Raw genomic sequence first — 17,110 nt, 5'->3', positions numbered from 1 at the left:
AGCTTATTGAGAAGAGATGCACCAGACATTTTTGTATTTCAGAGAGAGATGGGATGAAACCAAAACTCCACATTCAAATATCCTTGAAAACTGGGATACCTTGGATCCAGATCTGACTTTGCATCTGAGGCTCATCCATGATTTAATATTCTGATCTTCAAACTCCAAGTTTTTGGATTGTTTTTGACATGTCAGAGTCTCTCTCAAAAGCATAAGTATAATATTACTGTAGTCAAGTGACATTTCTACTGCTCTGCTACAGATATTTTTAATATCTAATGCTAGATTTCATTTCAAAGAAGCAATTTAAAAAGCCAATAGAACGGGACATAAGTCTAGTTCAGTTTGTAAATGACTCCTGCAAGAGTCCAAGTAATCTCCCCCCACACACATTGGCAACAAGAATAAAGTCCTGTTTGACTCTGAATTTAATATATAATAAAATGTAACATTTATTTTGGGGATAGATTTTGAAGCTTTCACAAAAGTTTCAAAAGTATAAAGTTATATCCCTTTTCCAAATGTTTAAGTCCTTGTTAAATTTCCTGATTTAACCATTTCAAAGAGGATAGCAATTTACAGCCACACAGACAAACAATGAAGTTCATCTAATAATGCAATCAAAATATTTTCCTAGTTGAAAAGTTGCAACGTAGAGCAACTAAAGAGTCAGTTGGCTTTAACACTGACTAGCCTTCCATATCTGTTTCTGGTTTTTCAGTACAGTCATAAAGGGTCTGACTCAAACCATTGAAGTCAATGAGCTTTGGATTAGGCCCAAACTTAGCTGGTATTAATGTAAAATCATAAAAAGTGACAGTCTCTAACACAGCTCATAGTATATGAGCTCCAATCATCAGCAATTAATACTCTTTATTTTCCCTAAAAGTGCCCATACCAAACAGAAGATACAGCCAAGATGCTACATCTGACAGCTTTCCAAGTTGTGCAACATCCATGCCAAACAGCAGATACAAAGAAGAGATTTACAACTCCAGCATCATGAAACCCAACAAAATGGAAAGCAGGATACATCCATCTCATCATCTCATTAAAGAAGAAAACAAGTTAGCTTTCAGCAGAGACCTACAAGAAAAAGTGTGTGTCAATGAAAAGTCTTTTTCAAACTCCATAGCTAATTCCTTGTTGCCAAAATCAGAATGTTTTCAGGCTAAAGCTATTGGACAATTAAGTCATCTCCTGCCAGTGCCAACAGTATATGAACAAACAAGGAGAATATGTATGAAAGAACCAAAATATGGGCATATTAACCATCATGCTATGAATCTGGATGAACTAGACAGTGACGACAGAATGACAGTAAAGCTTGACCATGACTCTGAAAATGAACACATGATGGATACGAGAACTACTGGACAAGTCCCATTTGTATTTCTGAACTATCACCATGTTTTAGCCAAACATGGTACATTTCAAACCTCATCATGTACAGCAACAGGACATGTAGCAGAAAATTATGGATACACTTCTGAAGAGGTAAATACATTTATTTATAAAAACCAAAGTCCATCATCAGCCTCTTCTCCAGAAACCCACAAGGAGACTGCACTACCCCATTATATCGGAACTTCTGTAATAATAGCCAATGGGAGGTGACGATAATAGAAATGTATTTCTTAATTAAAAACAAACCCATACTGTAATGATTTCTAAAAAGCATGAGAAAACATGGTTACATTTACTGAGCAGAGCAGGTGGTCAGTGGGGGACAAACTTGTATGTGTTCTTGGCAAGTAATGTGTAATAGTACCTTTAAGGTCAGAAAAATACACATCTAGCTTCAGTGTTTCATTGTTACAGATAAATCTCTGGTGTAGATTCTGCCAGTAAGAAGCCATATAAAGATCATATTTTTGTTATTTTACAGTGTGTAACAAAATTAAAGGGCAAACGTTATACGCCCAGAATTATACAGAAGCAACTATTTTTTTTCTTTTTTAAAAAACTAGGTCTCCAAAATATATTCAAGATTCTTACCATTAATATAAACCATAAAATGTAGTTTAAATGTTACCTGACAAACACTGTGAAATATTAGAGCAATTTTCCATCCATGTTGTAAACAACCTGACAAATGAACTTTGTTTAAAAAATGGTAATTAATCCTAAATATCCATGACATAATTGCATGAACTAACCACAAATCTCATGGTCTTGGAATGCTTATTAATTATTTTAATAGTCTAAAACAAAGTTAGATAATTCTAACTTTATGATATATTTTAACAGAGTCAGGAATTCATAGCTTGTTGCTATTATTATGTATTCCAGAGGGATGATAAAAAGTCAAACTAGTAGACACAGATAACATAGGAAAAAGTCTTGTCATAGCAAGATTGGCACAACATGAGATCACACTGCAAGGACTGAAAATTGCTCCCAATAAAAAAAGGCTGTGATAAGAAATAACTTTTTCAAGTGTGCCACTGGATATACTGGGAGAAGATTGTGCACTTTTTCAAACAAACTATTCAAAAGACTGTCCTGATAGGAACATTAGAAATTTCTTATTTTAGACAGCAAAGGAAATAGGGAAGAGAATTCAGTGAAACTTTACAAGCTTGGTTCAGAACTTGTCAGTACTTTTTAAAGTTTTGAAAAAGTTCAGGTTTTTAGCAAACTGGACTTTCTCAAGGTTGAATTCTCCTTGTTGATCCAAAGTCAAGATTCAGGTTTCACAGATTCTCTCTCACCACAAAAAACTCTGATGGACAGTTTGGACACAAGAAACCACTGCAAGTTACAAAAAGCAGTTTGAGTACATTTGTGGTTAGACAGAGCTGAACATTTCGCACAGCTCTCACGGTTAGGTACAGTAAACTGTATCCAGGAAAAAGCATTTCAGATTAGCAGAAAATCCCCATCTACCTAGTTTTTTTCAGTATTTCCAATAAAGTACCAATTAGTTATTTTCGCCTGTCCCTATGGTGTACAAATCAGGAAATAAGGAGATATATGTATTTACAATAGAACCTCATTGTTACAAACACCACAGTTATGAACTGACCAGTCAACCACCCCCTCATTTGGAACTGGAAGTACACAATGAGGCAACAGTAGAGGACCCCCCCATCAAAAAAAAAAAAAAAAGGTAAATACAGTACTGTACAGTACTTTTTTTTTTAGTAAACTACTAAAAAAGTAAAGGGAAAGCAACATTTTTCTTCCACATAATAAAGTTTCAAAGCTGTATTAAGTCAATGTTCAGTTGTAAACTTTTGAAAGAACCACCATAACCTTTTTGTTCAGAGTTGCAAACATTTCAGTCATGAACAATCTCCACTCCAGAGGTGTTGGTAATTCTGAGGTTTTACTGTATGCATGTTCTACAGAGAGTACACACGATCAGCATACACCACCTTCTTCATCACCTCCCCAAAAATTCTTTGTGCTCTTGATAAAATGACGAATGACTCCCTAAAATAACACGTATAAACATTAACAAGAACAAACAATGGAGTCAGATGGTGTTTTATAGGAAGACTGCATTGTAAACTTGAGTCAGCATTATCTAGCTTCTTTTTTTAGTTCCATTCAAGGCTAGATTACATTATAAAAGCTTTTATCTGCCACAGCTAAATATAAATGTCTCATGCTCTGTAGGAGTATCTCTAAAGAAAGTATTCACATGGCTTGTGCAATATGGAAAAATACATGCTCATGGATTACACCTTATTAAAGACAAATATGTTAAAGGATGTAATAAAATGTATACATTTTTAATCAATAAAGCATTGTCTGTATTTCATACACAGCAACAAGTCATTTGTTTTCCTAGGCTTTTATGAATATTAATTGATATAACAAGTAAACAAATGCTTTGAAGACGTGTTTAAAAAACAATTTTCAGTATTTTTACTGCCTTTCAATTAAAAGATGAATAGTATTGAGAAAGTGTTATTTTGCAATTCATCTGATGCACTGCACTCGCAAGTTCACAGTTAACTGAACTTTTAATTCGCTGACAGTGCTTTTTTCTCTGCCCCTGCATACTTTCACTGTGATGCTCAACAAAAATATTTCGTAGTAGCTACTAGAATTTTGATGCCTTTACAAAAATGTTCACTGTAAGTGCACTCTGTGAGTCTCTAAAGACAGAAAGGAGTCAGGTCTAAAGGAATTTTACAAGTGAATCCTATTACCAATATTGATATGATTAGTTACAAGTGCTTTGTTCTCATTGTTTAATTGACCTTCCAAACTAGTGTCACTAATGTATGTATCCAACTTAATTCCTGGAAGAATACAATGATGCCAAGACTTGTGTGCATTAATTTTTAAAATTAAAAATGTCCTGCAATAAGAAAACTGACATTGTCTGCATTGTCAAGAAGAAACCTGATGCACAGCTCTCCCATATTACATTTTGCTATATACATCACTAGTACAGTGTACTGCACACAAAATCAGTCTAGTATATTTTTCTGTTCTCGAGTGGGTCTTCATTGAGAAAACATTTCAGAAGGTACAAGTTTGGCTTTAGTTTTTGTTTTTTTGAAGTACAATACCACAAAGTATTTTCCAGCATCTACTTTGTTATTCAGATTTTGTGGCTGTATTCAATGAATATGCGTTATGGAGGTGTTCCATCATTCTCTGGCAGATGTTTTACAGTAGATGAGGTTCTGAGACATAGAAGTTTATAGTTGGGAAATAGAGAACGAACTGTGCATTCACATATGATAATGTGGATTAAGTTTCAGAACATGTATTTGTGACTTAAAAAACAAATGTGCAACATTTCGCCTGGCCACCCCAAAATAGAAACTCTGATTGTGTATTCACATCTGGAACATGAATGAAGAATTCTAAAAAGAAGTAGGAGTTCAGATATATACTTTGAGACAGTTGAACTACAGATGTTCACTGTGTATACTCAGCGCAGTATATGGTACAAGAATTGACACTTTTTTAAAACTATTAGGGAAAATATTCCATATAAGTGGAGTGTGAATCAGAATATATTAGGGAAAAAACCATTTCATTTCCCTTCTTTCTGCCTTATTCATTTGAGCCAGAAATACCTTAATTGTGCAACTCCACACATTTGTTAACCTCTTAGGGAGTTGCTGGCATGGCAAAGAAACTTTGTAAAGAGAAATGCAGAGTTTTAATGAAGAGTGAAATTGGAAACATCAATCACTTATTAGTGTCTCAAAATTTGTATGCTATTAGCACAGCTATCACAACACTTGTAAGTGCAGTGACACACTTTATTACTGAATACAGCCCTGAAGTTCCTAAAGAGTTATTCAGTAGATTTACTCATTCTAAAACACAGTGATATGCACAACATACAGGTTAGAAAATATAGCTCACACACAAAACAGATGCTATTTTTATGAAAGAATGGGATATCTGCTGGAATATTGGTACTTGTCTGAAATTCACAAAATGTGACAGTAAATGTAATTTTTCAATCCATCTCAGTTACTTCTCAGAACAAATGTGTCTGAGTCCACTTTTTTCCTGGAAATTTTTTTTTAAAATATGATGCAGAAATGAAATATTTGGCAAATACTTTTGAAAAGTAAAGAAAAATACAAACACACTATTAATGCTCAAAATTATATATGTACTCCCTAAAAATATAAAGCATATTTTGCTTATTTATTATATAAAACAAAACTGTTAACATGTTAATAAATACTGTAGTCAAAGGAGTAATGGGTTTGATTTTTTTAAAATACAAGCATAAGGTATCATTAAGAATGACAGACACACAGGAGATTTTTTTGAGCATATAGAGTTTTTAATTGTAATCATAGATTTGACAACATCAACTTAGATTATTCTTTCAAACTATAAAATGCAAGGATTTAATTTATTTTATTCTAACTATGCATAGCATTTTTCTAGAAATAGCCTTATCTTTAAGGACTGAAAATAACCCTATCTGCTGAATAAAACCTACCAATGGAGTATTTTAAATACATCACAAATTTACAGCATTTGTTTGCAACTCCTTTTCTAAACTATTTGTGGGACTATAATGTGTTAATTGTTATAATTCTTCGGCTTTTGTTCTCACTTAAGTCCCATCTGTTAATGGTGAGAAAGCAGCTTCAGCACTATGGTACCGGCCCACTACAGTAACAAAAACTGCTGAAAAATGCATGTGTGCTCGACAAATACAGCTCACCAGGAAATCAGCTAGTTTTAGTAGGTTCTAACCCCACTAAAAGACATCAGCTGAACTGAAGCATGAGTTATGTACTATTCCTTTCCATGACAAATATTTTGGAGCTGTATTTTGTGCATAATTATACATCTCATCATAGTTTCCCAACTAGTTTCAGAATTGTAATTTTTCAAATTACTATGGTCTTGTGACTGAATCAAAAAGAGCAAAATATCTTTAACTGCCTCCCCCCTGCCAAAAACCACCAAAACCAAAATATTTTCTTACCCTGCAATAGTTGAGCTGCAGCATAAAGATTTAAATATTTTTCAATACAATTTCTAGGTAATAACCCTGGAGGTATATTAATCTCACAGGATATATATTTCAAAATGCACCAAATGCTTATAAAACATCAGAACAGGAGTGAGGTTTGCGCAGATCTTGAACTCTTAATTCTAAGTGCCTGATATAATTTTTAAAATACTGGAAATGGTATCAATTCTATCTGGATAGAACTCCCTATCTCACTCTTTCCAAAGAGACAGACATACACCTTCTCCCCCCGACCCCCACTTGCTCATCAAAAGTTTTGCTATCAATATACAATCGCTATAGCTATTTTCACATCTAATGAGGAGTTTTATAACCGAGTCCAGGAGAAAAGCTTAAATTGCAAGAAATATGGATACCATAATGAAATATTTTGGACAGCACTTCATCAAGAAAATTGTTTGAGATGTGACATCAGCCTAAAAATGAAATAGGTGTTTTACTAATCTGGACATTTTAATAAGAACACATTTTCAGTGTGATACTTCTAGATTTTTGGGATGGTTGACTTTCTACTTTTGCCCATATATTTTTCTATGCTTTATCTAATTTATATAGGGATTTTTTTTTAATAAAAAAAGGTAGCTGTCATACAAAAACTGAGACACTTTTCTTTTTTTTGTTTTGACAAGTTTGGCACAAAAACAATGAGATTACCGACTGTGTTCCCCATATACCTTAAGATGAGTGTAGAATAAAAAGGCTTTCTTGACAGTAACAGCTGCTGGTCAGAATGGACTTACTCAGCTGTTCTGTATAAAATAGGAATTTGCTTTGTAAAATTCTATGGTACATCTGAAGCAAAAGTCAGGTTTATGACAAATATTTCATCCATCTGAAGGCTGTTTTTTCCCCTCTCAAGACAATAGGCAGTCTTGTACACACAAGAACAAGCCATTAAAAAGCGTAAAGGAAAAGTAGTATTCCCACAAGATCTACTTGTGCTCTGACATGTCCACACTTCATTAGTTTTCATTTACAAAAAGGAAATTAAATAATTTTTCCAATGCAGACATGTCCAGAATAGCATTACAGTGTAAAACATAAACAAAACATGGTTTTCATTAAGAACCCCCCACAGAAATCCAAAAAGCAATGATAGGAGCTATGAAAAACTGTTGGCATTTTATTATATAGTTAAAGATATATATCTGCCTGCTCTACAGGTCCTGTGACATTGCAGCTAAGTGAAGTTTTATAGACACTCAGCTCTGCCCACAAGAAGAATTTTCCCCCTTAGTCTTTTTATTGGGATAATGTGTCTATTACAACATGCATGCAAGTGGGTCTTTGTCCAGCTAGTTGGAGAAAAAGAGGTGTTGCCCCTTTAACAGCTCCCTTTCAGCAGATGGGGAGAAAGGGGAAGTTTAAAGGTACGGACAGGAAAGGCAGAAAGCAGTTGGGGCCAGGTCAGTTGAGGGTGCTGCATTACCCTCCTAATGACAGAAATAGTGTGTGTGTGGGTGGGGATAATGAATATTTATACCCATGCACCCCACCAAACCATGTGGGCAGGCCTATATTCCTGTGCAGAGTCCCAAAGAAGTCAATGAGGCTCCAGGAAGGCATACAGGTCTGCATCAGTACATCTATATGCAGAAATAGGTTTTTGTAAAGTGTTACATGGGCTTAAACTGCACATTTTGGAAGTAGATGTTGATTCCAATGTTCCTAATGTTTTGGGGTGTATGTATCCAGGGTTTTGGATCAGTCCATGACCAAGATCAGGGCAGGCCACCATGTTCAATCTGGATCCAAATTTCCTGAAGAAGTTGGGTGCATTTCAGTCAGGGGATTGTGGTTCAGGTTTATCTCTATTATAAAGTTTATGATTTCATATGGAAATTTTCAGAAGAACTACAGCTGCTATTGATCTTACTACAGTATGGGCCAGATATTGTCACATTTCAACTGTAAGTCACATTCAGATCAACTCTGCTCAGACCAAAAAAAAAAAAAAAAATCAGTGGTATGATATGACCCTAAGTGTGTTAATTCTGCTTTACAAAAAGGCTGCCTGACTGTGCCCTGATAGTGACAGTCAGGTTTTATATTAAGGACTGCAGCACAAACAGCAGTTTTCTAGAATTAATTCAGCTATACAATAGTCAGATTGGGAATGTAACTGCTCTGCATTAAAGGAAGGTTTTCATGATGAAGTAAACCAGACCAAGAACCACCAAGAGCATTGCTGAATTTTCTTTTCACTATTTATAGATGGGGATGCTGGCAAGGAGTAAAAAGCAATACCAAAATTCTGCCTTCTGCAGATAAGCAACATGCATCATTTGTAAGCTGTATAAAGAAAAGGAAGAGAAGAGGAGAACACCACATTGCAAGAGTTCCTCTCAGTATTTAAGATTAGTAGCTCAAACTTAAATTTGAGTATTAAAAATAAATAATCATGTATATCTGTAAGTCAGCAGTCAAAAGTTCCCAGCCCAACGTAGTATTAAAATTAAGCTTTTTTTCTTTCTAACCAAGATCTTGTGAGAGGGAAGTTGGGTATTATTGTTTACATATAGTATATTAAATATGAATTATTTAATAAGTCATTCAATATTTAGTATCTATTGTGTTTCTTCTATCAATTTTTTGGTGTGCAGTCCTGTCTGATGTAAGAAACTGACTCTTTTGGAAGGCAGAAGTGAAAAACTATGACACGGAGGTAAAAATCTTCACTTCAAATACACAGAAAACTTAATTGCTAGCCATTTGCCAACAAAGCAGCCAAATCCCAGTAAGTAAGGATTACTCTAATCTACCATTACAGGTCAACTCTCTAAGATTTCTTGGATTTGTAATTGAGCTAATCTCCTTATATTGGTTATTTATGAAGTGAACTTTAACCCATAAATTCTATTTTTGGCTAAAAGACAGGAATGTATTTGTGAGAACCCACTTGATTGAGCCAAGCTTCCTAAGGGAAGGGTGTAGTAATAACCAACGGCAGTCCACGTTAGGAGACATAGCTGGCTATTGCCCAGGTCACACCTGACATCTACTGATATGTGGTGATTGGCTTGAGGTCATTGCTCAGGTGACCAAGCTGTAAATGAAAATTTGACTGGTCCAGAAGAAGAATCTGAAAGCATATCCATGCAGTTGGGAGCTCAAGTTCCGCTTCTCGCCTATGCCCTCCAGTCACATACTCTCTTATCTACTGTATCTGACCCAACCTGTACAGCAATTAGGTAAGGTTGGAGGCTGCACAGCAGGGCACTTTCAAGTAAACAATCAAATCCCTTGGGTTCAATTAACAACACTGCAATAGGAGGCTTGCTTTGGGAAATAGTATGAATAAAACAATAAAAGAGATTTTAGAGAGATGGTTGGAACAGAGGTCCCCTCATTGTGCTTTTCTCACTGGAGTAGTTGCTAGCAGAGGAGACCTTAAGAACAATGTTCCTACTCTTATTTCATCACTTGGATGCGATTCACCTCTCAGGGATTGAGTGAAGTACAGTCAACACTGATATCAATTCTTGGACTGAGGATTTGATGGCCAATAACATAGGGGATGACAACTAAGTGATTCACTAATTGCATATGTGGTGGGTAATTCTTCTGAAGGGTTAAGAGCTCTTGAAAGAAAGACCATGATACAAGGAGGCATGGGGTGATTTACTAAGAATCAGAGCTAGTTAACAGGCTAAGAAAAGCAGAAAAGATCTATATCTCGGGGGTTATAAATGAACCCAGTTCACAGGCACTGCTCGTGGGGATGTCCAAGCATAAGGCCACCATAAGAGAGGTGCAAAGAGATCCAGTTACAGAATGATGAAAGGAAATAGAAGCCCACAGGGCGCAGAATCGAATCAGCAAAGTTGCTCATTATTTCTAAAGGGTGGGAGGGACTATAATCTAAGTATGCAGTGAGTATACCGTTAACTTAATAAACTTGCAGAATTCTTGTCACTTTCCCTTATGCATGTCTGGTGAGTTCTTCCACGTGTCCTCCACAGCTGACATAGGCAGAACTCATTTCTTTAAAATTTCATAATAAGTAATTTAAACATTTTACTGCTTATACCCAAAGCAAAACCACAACAAATGCATTATTCAAACACATTTTTTTAAAAAAAATATAGTTTTTTTAGTGTAAATTTAAATATATTGAATTAATGAGTTTAACATCTTCCTTTGCAAATACCTCCCTACTTTAAATGCTTATAACAAACAATAACATTAGTGAATTTTTTTAAAAATGGCGATTAGCAAAAGATTACGGGTCTCCGGTAATGGGCTAACGCTAATTTTTGTAGCAACTTTCAACTAAGCTATCCAGGTTAAGAAAGAAGAAACTAGAGATTGGTAAAAAGTTGATTTCTCCTAATCATAAGCTACCTCTCACCTCTATGCTTAAAAATATACAACATAAAAAATGCATACAAAATACTAACTGGTCCTTAGGGCCACTGGCTAGAAAACTCAGCAGAAATGAAATAATAATGTAAAATGCTATATTTAGCTTCTACACTTCACCTCAATCATTCCAGTTTGATATATTGTGTATAGCCAAGATCAGCTGCTAGGTGCTGAATACTGAACAGACTTCTTAGAGCAGCTTTTTCACCAACTCCAAGGTCTACCGCTGCTTTGAGATAATAAGGTTTTTCAGCATGTCAAATGAATTGCCATCTGGGTGCACAGACTCTACACCTTTTCCTTCCTCATGAACTTGAAGGAATCCACAATCATCGATTCCAACTATCCATGCTAATGGGCCCTCTTCACTCCAGAGACGGACTTGCCTACCACTACAAAAAAAAAAAAGCACCAGTTAATTACTTAAAAATAAACTTGAATATGTCACAAAAATAACCGATTATATTATTACATGCGAGCTTTTCCCTCCTCTGAAACAAAACGAAAATGAAACAATGGTTGAAATTCACCAGAGCTGGTTGTGGATTTTATATCAGTTATAAAAACAATTCAACCAGGATGACTAACAGCAATCATGATAAATAGTATAGGGAGAGCACTGAGTCTCTTCTATTAAAGACAGTTTTCAGAGTAGCAGCCGTGTTAGTCTGTATTCGCAAAAAGAAAAGGAGTACTTGTGGCACCTTAGAGACTAACAAATTTATTTGAGCATAAGCTTTCGTGAGCTACAGCTCACTTCATCGGATGCATCCGATGAAGTGAGCTATAGCTCACAAAAGCTTATGCTCAAATAAATTTGTTAGTCTCTAAGGTGCCACAAGTACTCCTTTTCATTAAAGACAGTGTTATTCCTCAATTCTCCGAATCTTTAGAGATAATAATGACCTTCAGTAGAGCTCCTTTATTATCTCCTTAGACCCCTTTTGCAGAATGCATGATTAATTCACACTATTTTTACAACATAATTTTTGATAAATTAGTACAGCACAACTTCAACATAAGCAAAACAAATAGCTATAAAACCCTAAAAAGAAAAGGAGTACTTGTGGCACCTTAGAGACTAACAAATTTAAAAAATTGTAAAGTCCAGCCACGAGGAAGTTTGTGTGGAAGGTTGGTTCTTTATGAAAGTAAATATTCTCATTGTTTCATGAGATGATACATGCAAGATTCCTAGCAAAGTTTTGTAATAAATGCCAATACATTAAAATGTTGATCTATGCTATTCTAACACCAATATAAATACTGAAAATATGCTCTTAAGTAAAACCCAATTAAGTCACTACTGCTTTAAAAGGCAATCTAGTGGAACATTCACAGTGCAAGGCAAGACATCTATGAGTTATTCCTAATTCTCTAAAGGGAGAGTTTAGGAAAAGATGAATAGAAGAGACAGCTATACTTACGCATGTATCCAATGTTTATAATATAAGGGAAGAACTCCATCAGGTCCTTTCTCCTGAAATGTTTCAATTAGTCTTTCCAGCACAGTTACACTCCTAGCAATCAGGTAGTCTGCTGTTAAAGACCTTAGTTTTGTCATATTTTTCTTATTGTACTCCATGATGAGATCATTGATGCATATGGTGGGATTGCTATTATTCACATTAAATCCGCAGCCTGAGGAAGAAAAATCAAGAGTGCAGAGTAGGAAATGTTGACTATTTCTTATCATATAACAAATGCATTTGCACTTTCTTCAACCATTTGGTGAAAAGCTTTCTAAAGGTTTTCATAAAGGATTTTCCCATCATTGTACAGTTTTTCATCAATATCTTGCATTCCCAAATCTATGTATGCAGCTAATTACACTCAGAGCCCAGTTACCATTTATGTCCACATCCTCCCTTAAACTCCTTTCTGCCAATAAATGCCAGTTCAAATAGCCCCAATATAGTCCCATCAAGAAAATGCCATTCTACCAGACTACTAACTTGTGACTGAAGTGAAGATTTAGGAATAAGGAAAGCTAGCTGTGCTGTCTATATTGCCAGTAAAAAACTGAAAATCCCTTAAATTGAGGTATTGACAGCCAGCTACCAAACTATCTGAAAGCAGACGATTAACCACACTATGAATCTAGCAGTCTAGAATGTGACTAACAGTCTCTTCTATTTACTACACTTAACTGATTTCACATTCTGAAAAATAAGTCTTTTTTTCCTCAGCTCATAAGTCAGCAATTGGCTTTCTGGGAAAAGCCCGGAAGAGTCAGACTTTCAGGGTTAGACTCCAGATAGTTTAATCTGTTTTGCCATAATATTCTTTTGAAGCCTCAAGTTTCTCACTGAGATCTCTCAAGCTAGGATAATGTTGGCAAAAAGCCATTCTTATTATATGGCTCTTGGGGACCTTTCTTGCAGCCTCCTCAAACAGGCTTTGAGAGATGTAAAAAAATCTTGTATTAACTATTTATTTCCTTCCTCCCACCATATAATGTGGATTTTCCTTTCCCTGTGCAGTTAGGCCAGACTTGTCACTCAGGCTCAAGAGTAAACTGGCTTCTTCTGTAGGAAGCAGTAGGTTACATTATTTTATAAACTTGATGAGATCATGAAAACATGGAATTAATTCACCCAGAATTACCTGGAGAGAGAAGGTTCTCTTCAAGAACTATATTACCTTTTTTATTTATTTATTTTTACAATAACTAGAATATGCACACGAAAGAAAGATCTACAGTAATATCCAGCCAAAATATATCAATACCACTGGAACTAGGGAGAAGTGGATTATCTAACAAGAAAATGAGAAAAATTAACACACTATGCTAAGTAACAACTCAAACACAGGTAATTTCACTCAAACATAGTATACACGAATAAAGACCCTAGCCACTAATGTACTAACAATTTCAAGATTTTTTTTCTCAAAAACTGACAGCAAGAGAGAAACCACTACCTATCTTACAGAGCCTGACAAACATGTGAATGGAGGATCAGACTGAAGCCTTAGAAATCTCTTCATAGGATATATGAAATGAGTGACCTGTCACGGTTAGAAAACCGGGTAATGCCAGTTAGTTAAAGAGTTTGTCTTTGGCCTTATATGCTTCTGAGATGGACACTTAAATTCATCTAGCTTCCTTGGCAGAGAGGATCTTTGTCCTGATATAAACAATGAGTCCGATGGCACCTTAAAGACTAACTAATTTATTTGGGCATAAGCTTTCATGGGTAAAAAAAAACCACTTCAGATGCATGGAGTGAAAATTACAGATATAGGCATAAATATATATTGGCACATGAAGAGAAGGGAGTTACCTTACAAACACGGCTACCTCTCTGATAATCTAATCCTTCTAACCTTAGTATCAAACTTTCAGTTGTTTTATTAGCTGAAAAATGCAGGTTTTGGTGGATCCAAGACTACCTGTGAATTTGACACGAACTTGTGGAATAGTTTCAACCAAAAGGTTTTTGGACAAAATTCTCAATGGGACTTAGAATCCCTTTCAGAAAACAGGAGAAAGAGCTCTCCCTCTCTCTTCACCCATAACTAGGGTTAGAAGGACCTTCCATTCTCTTGCATAGACTGCGTAGACTGTTGGTCCTTCATCAGTTGAGACTGAGCCGATCACAACACGTCTTCCAATCTTCTCTCGCTCTGGCCATCCTACGCCATGCTTGTCCATATCTCCTTTTTAGGAAGTCATCCCACATCTTTGGAGGCCAACCACGTGGCCATTTCTGTTCTCGTGGATACCACTCAGATACAGCTGCGGTCCATCGGTTGTTGCTGAGTCAGGCCAAATGTCCTGCCCACCGCATTTTGCTGAGCCTCCTTTCGACAACAGGCTGCTGCCTAATTATTTAATTGGGGATGTGATTGCAGAGCGAAATGCCCAAAAAAAGTTCGTTCCATCACCCACTGTGCGACAGACAGTTGATGTTCTTCAGTCTTTGTCAGCGACCATGTTTCGCTGCCATATAACATTGCTGGAAGCACGGTCTAGTTAAAAGGATTTGCACAAGTTGTTTTGCTGAACTTTCCTTGGAGGATGTCCTTGATGTCAAGGAATGCGCACCATCTAGCTTTTTTTCTGCGTGACAGTTCGCCTTTCTGATCATGGCGCATGTTGACTTCCTGGCCCAAATAAACGTATTTATCAACCTCTTGGATCTGCTCTCCTCCAAGAGTTATTTGGGTTCTTGGCAGAATAGCTGACCTCATGAATTTTGTTTTCGACCAGTTCATTTTTAATCCGACTTGACTACTTTTCGCGTTCAGTTCTTTAAGCATTCTCTCAAGCTGGGCTGTATTTTCAGCTCTCAGCACTATATCATCTGCGAACCTGAGATGGTTTAGCCGCTCACCGTTGATATTAATCCCGCCATTCTCTTAAATTCATTAAAAAAGAAAACGGCCTTTCTAAGGTACGAGTTCAACAGAAGATGCAATGGCTGCAACTACGTTGGAGAGAAAAGGAATGACTGACTTAAACTGTTTCAAAGGTGTAGCTGTGTTAGTCTGTATCAGCAAAAATGACAGCACCACAAGGACTCCTCATGATTTTTGACTTAAACTGTGTAACTTGTTTAGATCTTTAAGCCAGCTGGGTAGGAACCATGTCTTCATTCGCTCTGCGCACATATATTGTGCTATGTACCAATACTAAACAATATTAATAATCTCCCTGGCTTAACCTCCTGGATTTGTCAAGGAGCTTCCATGTAGTTTTTAGACTTATCAAAAGATAAAGAACTGCTTTGAGGAGGCAGGACATTCTGGAATTCCCTACAGAGCACAGAGTTTGGTCCTGAGCACATGACAGATCTATTCTACTCCTTACTTCATGGAGAAGGGAAAAGAGACAGTGTGCTTATTAGACAGGAAAAAACATTAAAAAAATATAGTAAACTTTTCTCCACGGTACCCTACCTTTGTGACTCAATGTGAAAGAAAATTTTCATACCTGTAATTTTTAATTCTTTAAAATCTTCTATATCAGTCCTGATGCCTGTGTTTAGCTTCTCCTGGTCATCCGTATGGAATGTTATAGATCACTGAAGACATCTGTTTTGTGTTTTGTGAATATCATAGATTCATAGATTCATAGATACTAAGGTCAGAAGGGACCATTCTGATCATCTAGTCCGACCTCCTGCACAGCGCAGGCCACAGAATCTCACCCACCCACTCCTATGAAAAACCTCACCTATTTCTGAGCTATTGAAGTCCTTAAATCATGGTTTAAAGACTTCAAGGAGCAGAGAAGCCTCCCTCAAGTCAACCATGCCCCATGCTACAGAGGAAGGCAAAAAACCTCCAGGGCCTCTCCAATCTGCCCTGGAGGAAAATTCCTTCCCGACCCCAAATATGGCAATCAGTTAAACCCTGAGCATATGGGCAAGATTCACCAGCCAGATACTACAGAAAATTCTTTCCTGGGTAACTCAGATCCCAAATCTAGGCCTAACCCTCCTAGCCCCAAGAGCCCGCACTGAATAACTTCCTTCCCAAAACAAAAGCCGCTTACCGGGAACCTCCTCTGGTGTTTGTCCTTCCCCAAGCACCGGCCGCTGCAACTGGCTACCTTCCTCCTGGCATGAGAGCAGCTCCTGGCTGCATGCATCTATGGATTCCAGGGTGTCTTCCTCCGCCTTAGCACCCTGGCTCCCGCTTTGCTGCTCCTCCTCCTCCTGCCTTGTTGAACTGGGCTCTGAAGTGTCCATGGTTTTACTCAGAGTGGAGGTGGGGTCGCCCCCAAGTATTGCATCCAGCTCTTTGTAGAAATGGCAGGTCACAAGGGCAGCACCGGACTGGCTGTTTGCCTCGCGGGCTTTGCGGTAGGCATTCCACAGCTCCTTCATTTTAACCCTGCACTGCAGTGCATCCCGGTCATGGCCCCTTTCCATCATGTCCCTTGATATCTGCCCAAAGGTATCGTAATTCCTATGGCTGGAGCACAGCTGGGACTGGACAGCTTCCTCCCCCCAACAACTGATGAGATCCAGCATATTGCTATTGCTCCATACTGGAGATTGACTGGTACGTGGAGGCATGGTCACCTGGAAAGATTCGTTGAGAGCATTCCACGCCTGGCTGAGCAAACAGGAAGGGGATTTTCAAAATTCCCAGAGAATTTAAAGGACTGGTCTGATGGTTGGTCACCTGAGGGCAGGGCATAGAGTTCAAAGTGATGACCAGAGTGGCTAGAACAGGCATAGTGGGACACTTCTAGAGGCTGATCAGAGCGCACTAACAGACCAGGGCATTCACACTGGTGCTTTGGCGCTCCAGTGG

The 17,110-nt window shown here is 37.2% G+C and overlaps 2 protein-coding genes across 8 annotated transcripts in view; one reads left to right on the top strand and one right to left on the bottom strand.

Annotated features, from left to right (window-relative positions):
* The window catches only part of SIM2 (SIM bHLH transcription factor 2), a 90,266-nt gene that overhangs the window by 70,899 nt on the left and 2,257 nt on the right, over nt 1-17,110 (top strand). For 2 of the 3 annotated variants that reach the window (XM_038417221.2, XM_043507585.1), the window contains exon 11: nt 890-5,758. In XM_038417221.2, coding sequence (XP_038273149.1) covers nt 890-1,617 — 728 coding nt within the window. In that variant the 3' untranslated portion in view covers nt 1,618-5,758. Of the gene's footprint in view, nt 1-889; nt 5,759-17,110 lie in introns of those variants that run through there. The other variant, XR_006278714.1, reaches the window with a different exon arrangement.
* Nucleotides 7,103-17,110, bottom strand: part of HLCS (holocarboxylase synthetase) — a 216,200-nt gene continuing 206,192 nt past the window's right edge. For all 5 annotated transcript variants that reach the window (XM_038412352.2, XM_038412368.2, XM_043507565.1 and 2 more), the window contains 2 exons: nt 12,271-12,484; nt 7,103-11,235 (listed from right to left, as the gene is read on the bottom strand). In XM_038412352.2, the coding sequence (XP_038268280.1) occupies nt 11,064-11,235; nt 12,271-12,484 (386 nt within the window). In that variant the 3' untranslated portion in view covers nt 7,103-11,063. The remainder of the gene's footprint in view (nt 11,236-12,270; nt 12,485-17,110) is intronic.

The sequence above is a fragment of the Dermochelys coriacea genome, chromosome 1 (assembly GCF_009764565.3).
Source record: "Dermochelys coriacea isolate rDerCor1 chromosome 1, rDerCor1.pri.v4, whole genome shotgun sequence".
NCBI classification, from domain to species: domain Eukaryota; kingdom Metazoa; phylum Chordata; order Testudines; family Dermochelyidae; genus Dermochelys; species Dermochelys coriacea.
The sequence above is the reverse complement of the archived record's forward strand: the minus strand, read 5'-3'. Positions and strand labels throughout refer to the sequence as shown.